The sequence below is a fragment of the Python bivittatus genome, unplaced genomic scaffold, assembly GCF_059951505.1.
Source record: "Python bivittatus isolate LINGU-HERP-01145 unplaced genomic scaffold, Pbiv_v1 ctg000310_np1212, whole genome shotgun sequence".
Taxonomy (NCBI): domain Eukaryota; kingdom Metazoa; phylum Chordata; class Lepidosauria; order Squamata; family Pythonidae; genus Python; species Python bivittatus.
The window spans coordinates 3,632,960-3,648,644 of NW_028277054.1; the positions used below are offsets into that span (position 1 = coordinate 3,632,960).

Below are 15,685 nucleotides of genomic sequence, written 5' to 3' on the forward strand. Positions count from 1 at the left end.
CTGGGGCCTTTGCTGAAGAGCAGGCTATAAAAGTTTTAAATCAACAAAGATGAACATTATTACTATTACTATTATTATTTAGGAAAACTCTCCAAAAGAATCTTAAGCAGGTCTGAATATGAAAAAATGGTATTGGAAGATTATATAACTAATACTTTGATGTGAATTGCAGTGGTTCTTTTTTTATGTTATCATTAACTTTGGATGAAAACTGAAATCATGTTTGTAAGATTGACATCCTAAATTGCAATTAACACTGATAGAATTTTTACTTTTCTCTTTTTACCTCCAATACTTTAAGCTTTCTAAATAATAGCAGGTTCAAAAATGTTTAGTCATGTTCCATCAATATGACTGCACTGAAATCTGCATCGAAATAATAAAATGTATCCAGATTTATATTACGATATAATAAAAGAAAGAAAATGGTATTGAAAAGTGTGGTATAGAATCCGTGATTTTTATTCATTTTTTAGTCCTACCCCTTGAGATTTGTGGCTGATGTCCTTTCTCTTGATGTAGGTCACAAGCAAAGCTCAACCACACGCTTGATCATTAGGCCCAGAATGGCAATTGGACCCACACATCTAGTTCACCCTGAAGCCAACACAGGCAAAGTGGGCTGAATGAATACAGCCGTAGCGGATGGCGATGTATTCTAGCCACTGGAGGGGAGAGGGAGGTGCAAAAACCATTTCTATTTTGGTCCACTCAGAGGTGCCTCCCCCCAGACTTTAACTGCAATCCCCCTTCTGACGGCGGCATGGGATCCTGAACCAAGAAATCCCTGAGCACTGTAAAGGAAGCCTTGAAAAACGCTGAACGTAACAAAAAGGATGGTAGGGAAGGTTGCAGAGCCCAACATCTGGAATTCTTTCCAGTCCTTTTCCAATCGCTCATGTGACCAGGAGAGCGTAGAATGGAGGAGTCAGGAGCGTTCCAAGATGCTGCCCAATTACTTCCCCATCAAGATTTTCAAATTCACAGAGGTCCATGCAATTCTCTAAGCCAAAACAAACCAAATTGTAGCATAATGGGAAGTCTACGACTGCCCAAGTTGGGGTAGCTATGTGTCCACCTATCTGGTTTAGGGAGGTATCAAAGGAAACCCAGCAATGTTACCTCCCCTTTTTTGGCCATTAAATCAAAGGAAGTCTTAGCTTGCACCACGAGCCTTGAACACTCCATAGCAATCTCGTCCCACAACAGCCTTGTAATAAATTAAAATGTGGTGCAGAGAAGCTGATGAAGAAAGTGGGAATGCTTAGGAATCATTACGAAATGAGTCTTCTGGCCATTCTAATTTTTCTAATGCTATTAGGTGCAATTACTGTGCTCATGTTCTCTCGGTTACCTTCACCTTTCCTCTCTGTTTTTTTCAGGCAGCAGTGTGTTGGGCTGTTGAAAAAGAACCACAGTTTCCTGCCCTGTGTTTGTGTGGCCAGGATGTGCTTTCATGAAGCAAGGCAGAATATGAGTCACACACGTGGTCCAATTTGCACGAAGACTTAATATTACCAGAAACACCTTGATTTAAGATCTGGGCATGCTTTGGCCAAACCACCCAATATCCTCTCTCTGAAACAATTCGGTGACTGGGTGATGCAAGAGGAGGATAAAGTTGTTTGCTGCTTCTCTTGTGTAAATATAAAACAGGGGACATAAAGGAGAGCAGATCCTTCCGAGGATCCAGCACTGCTTGTACCGGAAGCGCTTACTTTCAAAAAGCATTGAGGTGTTCTGGAAGGGCCTTCCAAGCATAAGGAATTGCAAAAGTTGCTATGTCTTATTTTTACTATAGAAGGATGGCTCAGATCCTGGAGCCCCTCCTGGGAGGTTCTTGGGTACCACCTTAGTTTTCTTGCTTCTTCTGATTTTTAGTTTTGCATTTATAATATTTCTAATTAAGAAAAATACGGTGGTTGGCCTGGTGCGAAGGAAAGTGTGAACCGTCTTTATTTCCAAGATGGGTTTTGCTTACATATGAAATGGATGTTGAAACAGAAAATGGAGGGTTCAGGTTTGGAACTCAGCATAATCATTTACCATGTTGAGTGGGGATGAGGAGATCGGTAGTCCCAACACATACAGAGGAGACTGGCGTGAAGACATGGTTTCAGTATTAAACTCCTTGGTTTTAAACTCACTGCACCTAGATTGTCCTTAGTAGCAATTTTAAAAAAAAAAGAGCAAATGAACTGTAACATTCTAGGCATCTATAATCTTCTCATTTGGCTCCCTCTTAACTAAGATGAAACAATTAAGGCAATTAAATTAAAAACAATACACAACTGAGCATAGCTCCATCCTTTCGAAACCAAGTAGGCATTAAAAAAAAAAAAAAAACAGACACACCCGTTTGATGCTTCCTTCCATTATGACGCCTGGATAAAGTCATGCAAATGAAATGCCAGATTTTGCCAGGCTGATCAGCTTCCCTTGCATTGAAGTAGCTTAGGTTTGAATCTATGCCTGACACCCCAGTTGCCGTGATCAGTTTAGGTTCTGTTGTATAGCATATTCCATGCCTTTCCATGAGATGTTGATGATTTAGACTGGAAACTAGGCCTTAGGAGGAGAGATGGAGGAAACTGGTTTTGCTTGGCTTTGGGAAAAACATGACTAAGATGGTATATGAGAAATTGTGGTGTGGCTGGGAAAGGAAAAGAAAGCAGACATAAACAGTGAAGAGATAGGGAATCAGTTGCTCGGTTATCTCATGAACAGCAACTTAGCCCAGGTGAGAGGAATCTAGGAAGAAACATTTCAAAGCATTCAAACAAACTGTGTCTTAATGAACTCACTATAAACCAGGCTGGGAAGTTTCCAAGATTTGGTATTTAGTCCCAACTAGCATTAAAGATATCTTCCTGAAATTTACACCGTTCTTGCTTTCTTGATCTTGCCCAGCAGTGTGGGATTTGATAGGAATGGCGCTTTTCAAGCCTCTGGAAAGACTGGATGTCTGTTATGATGTCATATTCCTAGTGATTTCATGGATGTCTCCATGTGGCTACATTGAAAAGCTAAGCTGAGTCAGACCTAGTTGAGACTTGAATGCGAGATTTCAGAGATTTTTTTCTAGAACAGTGTTGTGGCAGCCACACTGCCTCCTTTCCATATTATGACAGGTAGTCCTCCACTTATGACCATCGAAGTTACGATGGTGCTGAAAAAAGTGACTTTCGACCGGTCCTCGCACTTACGACCATCGCAGCATCCCTGCGATCACACGATCGAAATTCAGGTGCTTGGCAACCAGCATGTATTTACAACAGTTGCAGCGTCCCAGGGTCATGTGATCGCCATTTGCGACCTCCCCGGGGGGCTTCCGACAAGCAAAGCCAATGGGGGAAGCTGGATTCACTTAATGACCATGGCAAAAAAGGTGGTAAAATCTGGCGCAATTCACTTAACAACCGCATCGCTTGGCGATGGAAGTTCCGGTCCCAATTATGGTCATAAGAGCCAACACTTGCTATTAGGGAAGAAGTTATTATACATGAGTCAGTCATGAAAACCTCAATAATAATAAATATATATGAGTCAATAAATAAAGATAGGAAAAAGTCCATGGGATAATTAAGTTATGCGTCTTCCTGCTGTGAGATGCTGCCGAGGGAGGAAAAAGCAGATAAAGACTTTTATCTTCTTTTTTTTTTTTTTCTTCCCTGAACCGAACTCAGCACGAGGTGACTTAATGAATTTGTGTATGTAGTTTTCTTGGTCACCATACAGAACTGGTTTGCCATTGCCTCCTTCTGGTTTTACATTAAGGAAGGAAAATCCTGTCTGAACGGTAGCGAGAAAATCCTAACAGGAACAGCCATCTGACTGTGGAACTAACAGCCCTGCCACACGCACAATTCTTCCAAGAAAGAAATGGGATTTTGGGGGTGCTAGAGTGATTTGTAAGGGGTGCTAGAAGATACTGTCGATCCCTACACTGAGCTGGGTTGGACTTGATGACCTCAAGGACCCCTTTCAAATCAGGCTCCAAAACCGATGCCATTTGAGTGTGATTTCTTTCAAAGAAAGGAGCGCAGAAAACAGATGCCTTCTTGCAAGTGTCCTTACCACTTTGCACGAAATGGCATTTTTAAAACGTGTGGTTTCAAGGAAGGAAGGGCGCCCGTTTTTAAATATTCCAATACATTTTTGGGGAAGTGTCTTACCTCTTCCCCTTCCCTCTTTGAAAAGAAGGCAGGAGGCACATTAAATACAGGATGGGGAAATGGGCTTCTTGTCAATGGAAACCAGTGCAGCTCACAAAACCTTCTGCCTTTTAATAAAATTGGTTGGTTGGAAAAGATGCTACTAGGCTCCTGATTTTTGGGACTATAGACTGAGACATCTCTCCTTCTACAATGCCTGTAACAAAATAGACCATGTTAGGGGTATGTAGGTTTAATATAGTGTGAGATCATTGGGGTTTGACTGTTCCATAGTGAAACACAGAGGCTACGCATTCATGGGCATGCAACCTCCAAACTGTGAATTCAACCTGTGGGCTGTGAGCGGCTGAGCTCTGGGGTAAAAAGGCAGCCAGTCTGCTTTAAAAGGAGTCAACCAGGAAATCTTGATTTTGGGAAATAAGCAGCATTTTTATTCCGGAAAAAGGATGCATCCTGGGAAAATAGGCACGGACTGGCATTATTGGAATTGGTGGCGAAATACTGACCTTTGAATCTCTGGTTCTAGAAGTGCTCTTTGGTGAAGGTTTGTTGATTGGCTTATGGATCAAAGTACAGCCACTTTGTAACCACACCTACTTCGAAGGAGATGAAATTTCATCCCTGGCACCTTTTGGGAGGTTCTGCTTTTACCTGGAGGGCATAAGAAAGAAAGAAGCCATCATTAATCCACATTAATCCACCAGCTCCAGCAAAACCCAAGATGGCTTGGCAACAGCCTGTTTTAAACCCAGTGAGTGTGGAGAGTCAGCGCAGAGAAAGTTTCCATCGTAGATTTTTTGGGGGGGGGGGGGATTCCCCCCCCAATATTGGAGCACACAGTAGAGAGTTAGCGATTTAGACCCTGAGACACGTTGGTCGAAATGTGGGAATGGGCCTTCTGGGGGGGGGCAGTAGATCTGCAACCCATTTAGCACCCAGTTGCACGATCCCATAACAAGGATCTGCAATCATAGCAAAAAATGTTTTTTTGCTGAGGCTGGAGCTTCTCATGGAGGTCAGTGATGGGGAATGTTTCATTGTCTTAATTTCTTTGTCAGCCTTCAATCTGAAAGTCAGGGAACAAGAGAGAAGTTTGTTCCAATGAGGTCTTTCCTGTTAAGGCGAGCTAAGCTCTGCTGGTGTTTCTTGCAGGGGGTGGCAATGGGTGGGCCTTGTTTGGACTCAAGCTAAGCAGAATTGGTCCTGGTGGGTTCTTGGATGGGCGACCCTTTGGAAATATCGCCTGTAGGTGAGACCGGGAAGTTGAAAAAAGACATCTTGGAAGAAATGTGGGTGTGGCTGGCTTTATTCCCAAGACACAAGGGGATCCTAGTTCTTGAAGCTGAAACCATGTTCATGAAGACTAATCCTAGGAAAGAAGCTGTTAGTCTCCTGTAGCAGTTAAAGTGGTTTACTTTAAGCCACTTTGCTATTTCCTCCTGACTTTCTTGTAATTAACAAGGTATGAGAAGGCTCCTTGAAAGTCTCACGAAATGGATTCCAGCCCACAAAAACACATTCCAGCATAATGTTAGTCTCCAAGGTATCCAAAGGGTGAATCTTAGTTTCTGGAGTGAGCCCCCCCAACCTTGTTGAGATTTGCACAGGCAAGCAAACCACTTTATAGTACAGTGTGGTGTGTGGACCCCCGTTTCAGTTATTTTTAATTCCACTGTAACAGCTTTCTTCTAAGCGTAGGTCCTCCAGATGTTCTCCCAAAGTTGACTGGGAACTTGGACGTCAAAATCCAAGATCTGGAGATTCCCAAGTGGTGAAAATATACACAGGCTGATATATCATGGCTGCGAACATTGCACTTATGATGCAGATTTGAGTATATTTGAATTGTGATACTGGAGGTGATTATTTTTTTTCTCTCTCTTCCATCCTGCAGTGCATTCCCTTTAATGGCCCCATTTTTGGGGGTCTCAGTGAAGGAAAAATGATTTTAATCCAAGGCTGTGTCTTGTACTCTGCAAGAAGGTTTGTGGTCCCTTAACCCTTGATTGCTTGATTGTTGCCCCATCTACTCCTTCCTTCTTTCTCTCTTTATTCCAATTTTACCATCTGGCTTGAAGCATATTATTTTATCACTTGGCTTCACTGCAGGGCGTTTTGTTCTTCATTTTATGATGTGATGATTCCTGCTTCTAAGGAAGGGGGTATGGAAGAATGTACTACGTGCCAAGTGGCTTTTGAACCTAGGGATGTTGGTGTTGCCAAGAGAAGACGTAACTACACATCCACAGCCCTGCTGGACTAGGCCAAAGGCCATTCTAATCCAGCCTGTTCCTCACAGATAGAATCCTGTTGGAAGGGACCTCAGAGGTCATTTAGTCCAACCCCTGCTTGCTGCACAATCTGCTAAAGCATTTTGGAGGGGAGGCTACCCAGCTCCTGTTTGAAGACCTCCAATGAAGAGGAACTCTTCCAGAAATTCCTCCTAAATTCTAATTTGAATCTATTCCTCTGCAGTTTCAACCCACTGGGCTTCAACCTCCCTTTGGAGTGATAGAGAACAAGTCCCCCATCCCCGCCCCCCATATGGCTGCTTTCATAACTCTCCTCTTCCTTCTCTTCTGTTGGCTAAATATCTCCAGTTTCTTTATCCATTCCTCCAAAGACTTGGTTCCCAGTCCTCTTAACATCTTGGTAGCCCTCCTTTGAATCCACTTCAGTTTGTCAACATCCTTCTTGGACTGTGATGGTTGCAAGCAGGAAGTGGAGACATGCCTCCCTCGCCCCATTGTGCATGCACTGATTCACTGTGCTTTATAGCCAGTGCAATTTCAAGGCTCTTAATGGTTTACAGCAGTGCTTTCAAACTTGGCCACTTTAAGATACGTGGACTTCGACCAAGTTTTTTTCTGGGGAATCAGCAACGGGAACAATTGTCCTGGGTCCTATGGAGGGAGGGGTCTTCTCAGAAGGATGGTTCAGGATTTGAAGGGGTCAGTTGTGTTGGAGTGACATCCCAAGTGAAATAACCAACAGGTTGGAGAGAATTAATGGGTGCACCTTTGATTGATTATGTGCCATCCAATTGGGGTTGGCTCTTCGCGATCACACAGATAAGTTATTTCCTTTATTCCCTAAAAAGGAACGATGATCATCAGGTGGTTCTTCAGAAAGACACTTTGCTTATTTATTATTGGACTGCTATCCCACCCATTTTGTGCAATTCAAGGCAGCGTATCTAATGCTCCCACCTCCTATTTTCTCCACCACAACAACCCTGTGAGGTGGGCTGGGCCAAGAGAGGGGATACCAGTGGGCTTCTGCGCCTAAGGGAGGACTAGAACTGGGACACCCAGTTTCTAGTCCAGCACCTTCACTGCTATACCACATTAGCTCTACTTAGACATTTGAGTAGAAACAAGAGCAGAACACATTAGTTCCCAGTACACCTATTCATTTAACTAACTTTCATGCAATTAATAAAGAATTACATCGTCATCATCATCAGGCACACATTTGTTCTTTGAGAAGATTCCCTCCACCTGCATCCTGCCCCAAAATTTTAATCTTGAGAGCAAATAAGAACAGGTTCCCACCAACTTGAAACTCTGATGGTTGTGTCCACTCATCAGTTCAGCTAGTTTATTTCAAGGTCCCTAGTTCTATCCAGCTACGGTCTGTGTCTTGCACTTCATATTTTCCCCTTTACTAGCCAAGCTCCTTCCACAGACGGATCCATGCAATTCCTTGGAAGCAGGAGAATCCATCAGTGAAAGTTCAGTCCCCTGAATGACCTCCATTGGGCCAGTTTTCTCAGGCCCTTCCATTCAATGGAGTTATTGACTTTGGCGGAGAAGAGGTCAAGGGAGGGAACAAAACAACCTTTGGATGTAGGTTGCAGTGAAAAGAAAGTGGGGGTCTCAGATAAAACAGGAACCGGTGTTCCCAAGGGATGGTCTTTATCGATTCATCATCTCACAGGGATCCAGCTGTTCTTCTGTAGATCATTTTAGATGTCCTTTGAGGGAAAGATGGAGCTTGACGAGCAATATAGCCAGCCACAGGGGCCTTTGTATTCCAGATTCGCTGTGAACCTGGTGTGTGCGAATGAGGATATAGCCTTCCACTTCAACCCACGGTTTGATGAAGGCAACGTCATTGTCTGCAACACCCAAACAAATGGGTGCTGGGGACCCGAGGAACGAACCTCCAATATGCCCTTTCGGCCAAGTGTCTCTTTTGAAGTGATCATCAACATCAGGAGCCATGGTTACCAGGTAAAGTCAAGGGCAGAAGCCAATGTTACGGGCACAGGGCCTCTTGGGTCCAGCTTCCCAGTTGCACGTGTAGCAAAGCCATCATGTGATTTGTTCTTGGCTTAGAATATTGTGTGAACACATATCTTCTGGTTTGTAGACCATAGTTTATACAGGGACGGCTATCTTCAAAGGGACAGGAAGGCTGGTACCAGTACAGATAGGGTTATGGTTAGGTGGCTGCCCTGGGTAGGGCTGATGGGAGTTGTAGTCCAGTCCACCGGAGAGTGCCTGGTTTGAAAAGGCATCTCTAAGCAATTTCTCCCCCCTACTCCCATTGTGGCTGATCTGCTGGAATTGCACCAACCTTGGTGGAAACTCCTTAAATCAGGAAAAGGTAAGAAGGTAAGACCAGATTGAATTTGATCCGCTCCTCTCCGCGCTCCTTCCAAAGTTGAGCCCATGCTCTTTCTTGGTATTTGAATGGGGCAGAGCGGTGAATAAATAAGTATCAGGTTTAAATGAACCCCGGCATCTCAATTTTTTTATTCTGCCTCCCCCATTTCTGTTCCATTAATAAGGCAAACATTAAAAGGTGATTTATTGCTTGTTGCCCCCTAGTGGTGGTGCATGGATTCATTTTTGCTGCCCCCTAGTGGTTGCCGTGCAGAATGTCTACTAACATTAAAGTGTTTTGTGCACCTGACCTGAGTCTCATCTCTTTTTCCTTTCTCTTCTCGAAATATGTTTGGGGGAGAAAGATGGAATGATTGCATAATTAAGAGCTGTGGATATAGACCAGTGTTTCTCAACCTTGAGAACTTTAAGATGTGTGGACTTCAACTCCCAGAATTGCTGGCTGGGGAATTCTGGGAGTTGAAGTCCACACATCTTAAAGTTCCCAAGGTTGAGAAACACTGATCTAGACATTCCATGTTTGTTTCTTTCTCTCCTCCTGTGACTTACTTTCATCTTTTCATTCCATTTTCTCCCTTCTTTAGGTTTCCATCAATGGCAATCACATCCTAGATTACCGACATCGTCTTTCCACGCATCTGGTCCAGACTTTGCATATCGGTGGGGACGTCTCCATAAGCTGCATCAACTTCTCTGGGGGGCTGGTGAGTATTTCCATCAGCCTCTAACCCCCAGGTTAAGTTTACCAGCGTGGATTTTGTAGCTTCCGTTGCGGGAAACAGAAATTTCTGCATCAGATGGCAGTCCTTGGAAATATGGTAACTGAGTTCTAAAAGGAGCAGGATGATGGAATTATTACGTGAGAGTCACCGTCTGTCAACTGGCTCTTTATGGACAGCCCGTCCACCATACCTTATGGCCAATGATTAGAAGTAGAATTCAGGATGGGCTTTTCATTGCGGACATTACGGTCTACGCTGGAATATGAGATAAATAGTTACATGTTCAGGGGGAAAGTAAAGTGGTGGGGATATATTGCTAACGTCTAAACCACACTTGCATCCATTCACAGACTTAGATGGACCAGTAGCCAAGAAAGTCATGGTTTACAGCTCTAATTTTCTTCCCATCTCTCTTTAGTTGTGGACTTTTTAATAATCTTGTCTTTCAAAATCTTGCACTGTATTTTCTGAGGCAGTGTTTCTCAGCCTCAGCAACTTTAAGATGTGTGGACTTCAACACCCAGAATTCCCCAGCCTGCCTTAAATGTAAAGTTGCTGAGGTTGAGAAACACTGTTCTAAGGTTTCAGTTGGATTATTAAGCGAGGACTACCTGTATCTATGTATCGAGTATTTTACACCTATGACTTGGCTTAAGTCTTTGGACTAGCATCGGTGGTTCCCTGATGGACTAGCCTCAAGTATGAATGAACAGTTCTAGACAAGGAGAGAATTTCCTCTTTCGACAAGAACTAGGGCATCCTTGCTGGACATCCTTGCTGAGAATTCTGGGCCTTTTAGCCCCAACTCATCAGGAAGCTTGGTCTGGACTGTCTTTTGCTGCTGAGATCCCCGTAACAAGAGTCCTTTGTTTTCTTTTCTCAGAACAGCAATGGAATGACGATGTGCAATCCGGTACGTGACCTCTTCTCCTCTGTTTAGGCCTCTGAGTTCTCCATTCCTGGGAAATTGGTTGGTCTTGACCCCCCATTTGCAGTGGCCCTTCAATGGCCTGGAAGCTCCTTCTGGTCTCCTGCAATGTCTGGGCAATAGACAGGAGGACTTTGGTTATATGGAATGTCTTTGAATGTTCCTTCATGAACCATCTGGAATCTAGTTTCTCTTGGAGATGGGATACTTAGGCAAGAGGGAATCAGATGTTGGGATTTTATTGGCACTTGCCTGAATATAGATGGTATAAGAACATGAGCAGCAAGCACAAAAACCAAAAAGGAGTGGAAGGGCAGATCAGGTAGAATTCAAGGTGAGTCTAATCAGAGCAGATGGAAACAAAGGAAAAATGAATAATCAAGTTCAGGACTCAGCTAAGGTCAGGGTGATAACCTATAGCACAAAGCTTTGTCTAGCAGCTTTTGTGTGTGTGTATTTCCTTATCATGGACTTGGAGATCAAAAAGGAGCAAGAAAGTCCTAGCATTCCAAGGTGACCTTGAAGCCTCCTTTCAAGATAAAAGCTCCTTTGCGTCAGGTTTGACCAATGTTGACTTCATGGACACATCCATGTAGTTTTCTTGGCTACAGTGCAAAAGTGGGTTGACACTGCCTTCTTCTGGATTGTGTTTTGAACTTCCTAGCCTAGCCTACACATCTGGTAGTCTCCCATCCAACTGTTAACCCAGTCTGATCCTACCTAGCTTTTCAAAATTGGCCAACTTGAGCTTGGTGCTGCCACTTTCTTTAGAGACACAAAGGGAGAGGACAATGCCAGACTAGGCCATCAGTCCCAAAATGGAACGTATCTGGCCTAACTCCCCTGAAAAGTAGAAATGTTATCATGTCATCTCCATCTTGGTTTTCCTAACACAGAAGTCCTCCAAGTCCTTGGATGGTCTCAGTTCTGTGTCTACAGGTGGTCCTCGACCTATGACTATTCATTCAGTGACCATTCAAAGTTATGGTGGCACTGAATGGTGGTTATGACCAGTCCTCAAAGTTCTTGACTGTCCCAGCACTCTCATGGTCACGTGATCACTATCTGGGCACTTGGCAACCCATTCACGCTTACGATTGGTTGCAGCGCCCTGCAATCATGTGATTGCCATTTGCAACCTTCCCTGCCAGCTACTGACTTTGGTTGTGGGAAGCAGGCAGGAAGTTGCTTAATGACCTTGGGATTCAGTTAACAATGGCAACCAGGACTGCAGGGATGGCCATCCCTAAGCAATGCAGTCGCACTTTGTGACCGCATCGCTTAGCAACAGAAATTCCAGTCCCAATTGCCGTCATAAGTTGAGGAGTACATGTATTAAGCTCCTTTCTCTAAGCAGCCAACCTTGGCAGATCTTGGAAAAGCTGAGCAGAGTTGGACCAGATTAGTCCCTAGATGGACAATCACGAGGTTGTAGAAAACCTGAAGAAGGTGGCAGTAACCAAGCATCTCTGTACTGTTGCCAAGAGAATTACTTGAACATGTCCCAAATCACCAGGCAAAAAAAGTCAAGATGGGCAGTGCAATCACAGAGTCATCTTGACTTTTTAAACCCTTCTCTGAGGTCACCCCATCCCCAGGACTCAAATGCACCTCCTGGGAACTGTCCTCTTTCTCCAAGTGATTTTCTTACTCCTTTTCGTCCTGCTCTTTTCCAGGCCACCCCCTTCTATGCTGCTCTTTCGGGACGTTTTGCTCCCTTTTGCAGGATCACAGTTGCAGGGTGTGTGCCTTGCTCTGCTGACAGGTACGTCGACCTGGGGGAAAAGAACAGGGCAAAAACATAACCCCCCCCAAATATATCCCATCTTTATACCTTTGAGTTTTTCTTTTCTTTTTAAAAAGGGGGTTGGTTAGAGTTTGGGGTTTTGTTTCCCAACTTATTTTTAAAATACTTTACGCTTAGCCACTTTTAGAGCTGCTGCTGAAGTGTTTTGTATGTTTCCCGCCTCAAAATATTACAAAACGATGCCACAATTTTTGAAAAGTGTATCTTGAGGGAGGGGGCTCCAAAGGCAACTCCCCCAACTCCAAGCCCCCCCCCGAGAAAAACCAAGATGCCCCCCCTGGGGCTAAACTAGCTAGAAATCAAAGGCTTAGTGACATCTGAATTGAAGACCCTGGATTGGAGTTCCCAAAGAAGCAAAGATGCATAAGCTAAGATCAAACCCTGGTGCACGGTGTTGTTGTAGGATGTAGAAACAGCAATAATGAATTGCTGCTGGGTGGCCAGACTAGTAATTATCTTAGGTGGGGAAGTAAATTTTGAAAATTTAAACAGAAGCTTAAGAAAAACATCTCATAACAAAGATACAAACACCCACATTCATGCGATGGGTTTTTGGCAAAGGCGTTTGCAGTTCCAACGCCCGGGTTTCTTCTGAGCGCAGCTGGGGTGGTTCTTGAGATAACCAGCAAGCTTTCCTTTGATCCAGATTCCATGTGAACCTGAAAAACATCCTGACGGGCAACATCGCCCTGCACGTCAACCCCCGACTGAAAGACGGAGTGCTTGTTCGGAACTCGTTCATCAGCGGTGCTTGGGGAACCGAAGAGAGAAACATTGCCTTTCTGCCCTTCTCCCCCGGCCAGGCCTTCCACGTAAGACAGGCATCCCTGGGATCAGCATTTCCATCGTGGCCTTTCGGTGGTTGGCCAGAAAACACCTATCAGCCCCCTGATTGAGAAGATAACCTGTTTCAACCAGAGTTCCCTTCTTCATGGAGACTCCAGCCTGGCCCACACCACCTGTTGAGTCTCCATGTGGTTTGGCTTTGGCATACCCAGTTGTGTGAACCCATTGGGACTTAATCAAGCCCAGTGAAGCTGAGCACCCTGAAGGCATTCGGTTTCCAGGGCAAACCACAGCTGTCTTCGGCTTGGCATAACAACAACCGCTTCTGTAAAGCTGTTCCCCCACTAGGGACATCCAGCATCTTCATGGCATTGCTCAATTGTTGCTGAAGGGATGGAGCACCCGTCTTCATTCCTCTTCTCTTGGGACCAGAAGATGTTGTCAGTTGCTAGTGGAGAAAGGCCTGGAGGGTTGCAACCAGGAACCTTCTGGTCTTCTCCTTGCCCTGGACTTTTTCATTAGAGAGGACAAGGCAAGGAAGAGCAGGAATTCTAAGACATTGCAGGCCCTGGCTGCATTCCCATGGCATGCTAACAGATGAGGCCTCTCTGTGGGAACCAGTTGGTAGAGGGGTGAAGATGCTGGACTAGGAGCAGGGGGACCTGGGTTCAAACCCCCCTCACCCAGGGAAGTTCCTTTAGCGACTTGTCCAAAAAAGGTGGGATATAAATCTAATATGTGGGTAGAATTTGTCAACCTAATACCTTGGTCTCCACATAACACAGAGCCCCAATGGTTAGGTCCACAATATCATGCTTTACTCAAAACCAACCAACTGTATTATGGCTCAATGTGAGACACGAATCTCTTTCTTTTATATTCTCATCTTGTAATCATTTTACAGGCTTATGCTGAAGAACTTTTCCAAACCAATTATTCCAGCATAGTAGGTGGAATGCAGCTGAGAACCTACCCATCTCTCCCATCAGAGGAAGGACAATATGCCCCTTTTTGGGGTGGGGGACACATAGGCCAAACCTGGCTTTCTGTGAAGTCTGGCAGAGATCTCTCTGGATCCATAGCACCTCATCAAGATGGTTTTCAAGATCCTTTTCTTAGGATAACCCAGCTTAATCAATCTTGCATAATTTGTAGAGCTGGTTCAGGAGTGTCCACAGGAAGAGGGAGGGTCAAATAAGTCAAGATGGCAGCTGGGACTGTGCAGTTGAAGCCCCTCCCCTGTTTTTACCCACAATGCATATAAAAAAGGGGTGGGACTTCAAGTGCAGAGTCATGGCCTCTACTTTGACTTTTCTGATGTTGCTCCTGCCTGGTTCTCCCCTACTTTTCCTGCAAATGAGTAGATAAAAAAAAGAAAACAACCTTCAGGATAAGATGTCTCCTGTTTTCTTTTCCCATTAGATGGAGATCACCTATCTACCAAATTGCTACCAGGTGGTGGTGAATGGGCTGCTGAGATTTGAATACGTCCATCGAATTCCTCCCTGTCAAGTGGACCAGTTGGAAATAGCCGGAGACGTGACTCTTTCCTGTGTGCAATACTGATGGCCCGCTATAAATTGCTGCATCCTGTTTCTGCTCCTGCCTTTTGTGGAGGGAGAACAAGAGCACATGGGCTGTAGCCCCCATGCCCCCAAAATAAAATCAGTGCATCAATTCCAGCTTCCCCACAAGAAACCTGGAATTTGTGGTCCTCAAAGAGAGCCGTGGATCACTTGCATAAAAATGACATTAAGATTTGCAGGATAAACTGGGTGTGTTTACAGTGATGTGGAAATCATGATTAGCCAGTACGTTTGAGCCCAATTTAAAATTGGTGGCTAATATACAAACATACAAGCATTGCATAAAGATGGTGAATGGGAAATCTTACTAAACAAAGAGTGGATAATTTCTACCTTTACTTCCTTATTTCTTACTTTGTCATTTGACTGCATCTTGTTCAATTATGCAAAGAGGGGCCTTTAGCTCCTCAGTGAAAATAAATTCCAAGGTAAAAACAGAGCAACAACAGATTCTGAATTCCTTCTGTGATACTCTGTGTTGTACTGTTTCAGTCAAAGCCTTTTTTTAAACCAGTATTCCATACAAATGGAAAGACCTATAAAGCAACAGAAGGGAAAGTGGTGAACAGTCACCAGTTGCTAGCCAACTCTCTGGAGAAGGCTCTGATGCTGGGAAAGGTGGAAGCAAAGAGAAGAAGAGGACGACCAGCAGCAAGGGGGATGGACTCAGTTATAGAGGCAATGGGGCACCATCGGAAGAGTTGAAGGTCCAGGTTAGGGGCGGATCATCCTGCAGAAAATCTCTTTATGTGATCGCTAAGAGTTAACCCTGACTTGATGGATAATCAATCAAACCATCAGAGTGTTTCTTGCTGCCACCCCCGATAGATCAGCAAGAAGATGGTGAACCAAAACCTTCAGACAGGCTTGTTGTCTCAAATTCTCTTTTTACTCATCAGCAGTGCAGATTTGCAGAACTCATCCTATTGTGCTCTTTGCAACAAACCTGTGGAGGAGCATTTGCATCCCCAAGTTTAAAGACCGAGTGTCAGCGACGATGGGGGCACCAGTGGAAGACGTGAAGGACCAGACTGGGGACAGATCACCCTG

The 15,685-nt window shown here is 44.4% G+C and overlaps 1 protein-coding gene across 1 annotated transcript; it reads left to right on the forward strand.

Annotated features, from left to right (window-relative positions):
• Positions 1-4,772: 4,772 nt before the first annotated feature.
• Positions 4,773-15,074, forward strand: LOC103049214 (galectin-4-like). Its single transcript, XM_007421515.4, has 8 exons — positions 4,773-4,926; positions 6,070-6,158; positions 8,215-8,410; positions 9,391-9,510; positions 10,412-10,441; positions 12,133-12,221; positions 12,910-13,075; positions 14,472-15,074. Exons 1-8 carry the CDS (start codon positions 4,897-4,899, stop codon positions 14,613-14,615), a joined length of 864 nt encoding a protein of 287 aa, XP_007421577.3. The 5' UTR covers positions 4,773-4,896; the 3' UTR covers positions 14,616-15,074.
• Positions 15,075-15,685: the final 611 nt, after the last annotated feature.

Excerpts from the sequence above, each read along its gene's own strand:
- LOC103049214 (XM_007421515.4), top strand. The coding sequence starts at position 4,897 with ATGGCTTGGCAACAGCCTGTTTTAAACCCA. Across the intron at positions 9,511-10,411 it reads TCAACTTCTCTGGGGGGCTG|AACAGCAATGGAATGACGAT; the intron begins GTGAGTATTTCC and ends TTCTTTTCTCAG. Across the intron at positions 10,442-12,132 it reads GAATGACGATGTGCAATCCG|GCCACCCCCTTCTATGCTGC; the intron begins GTACGTGACCTC and ends GCTCTTTTCCAG.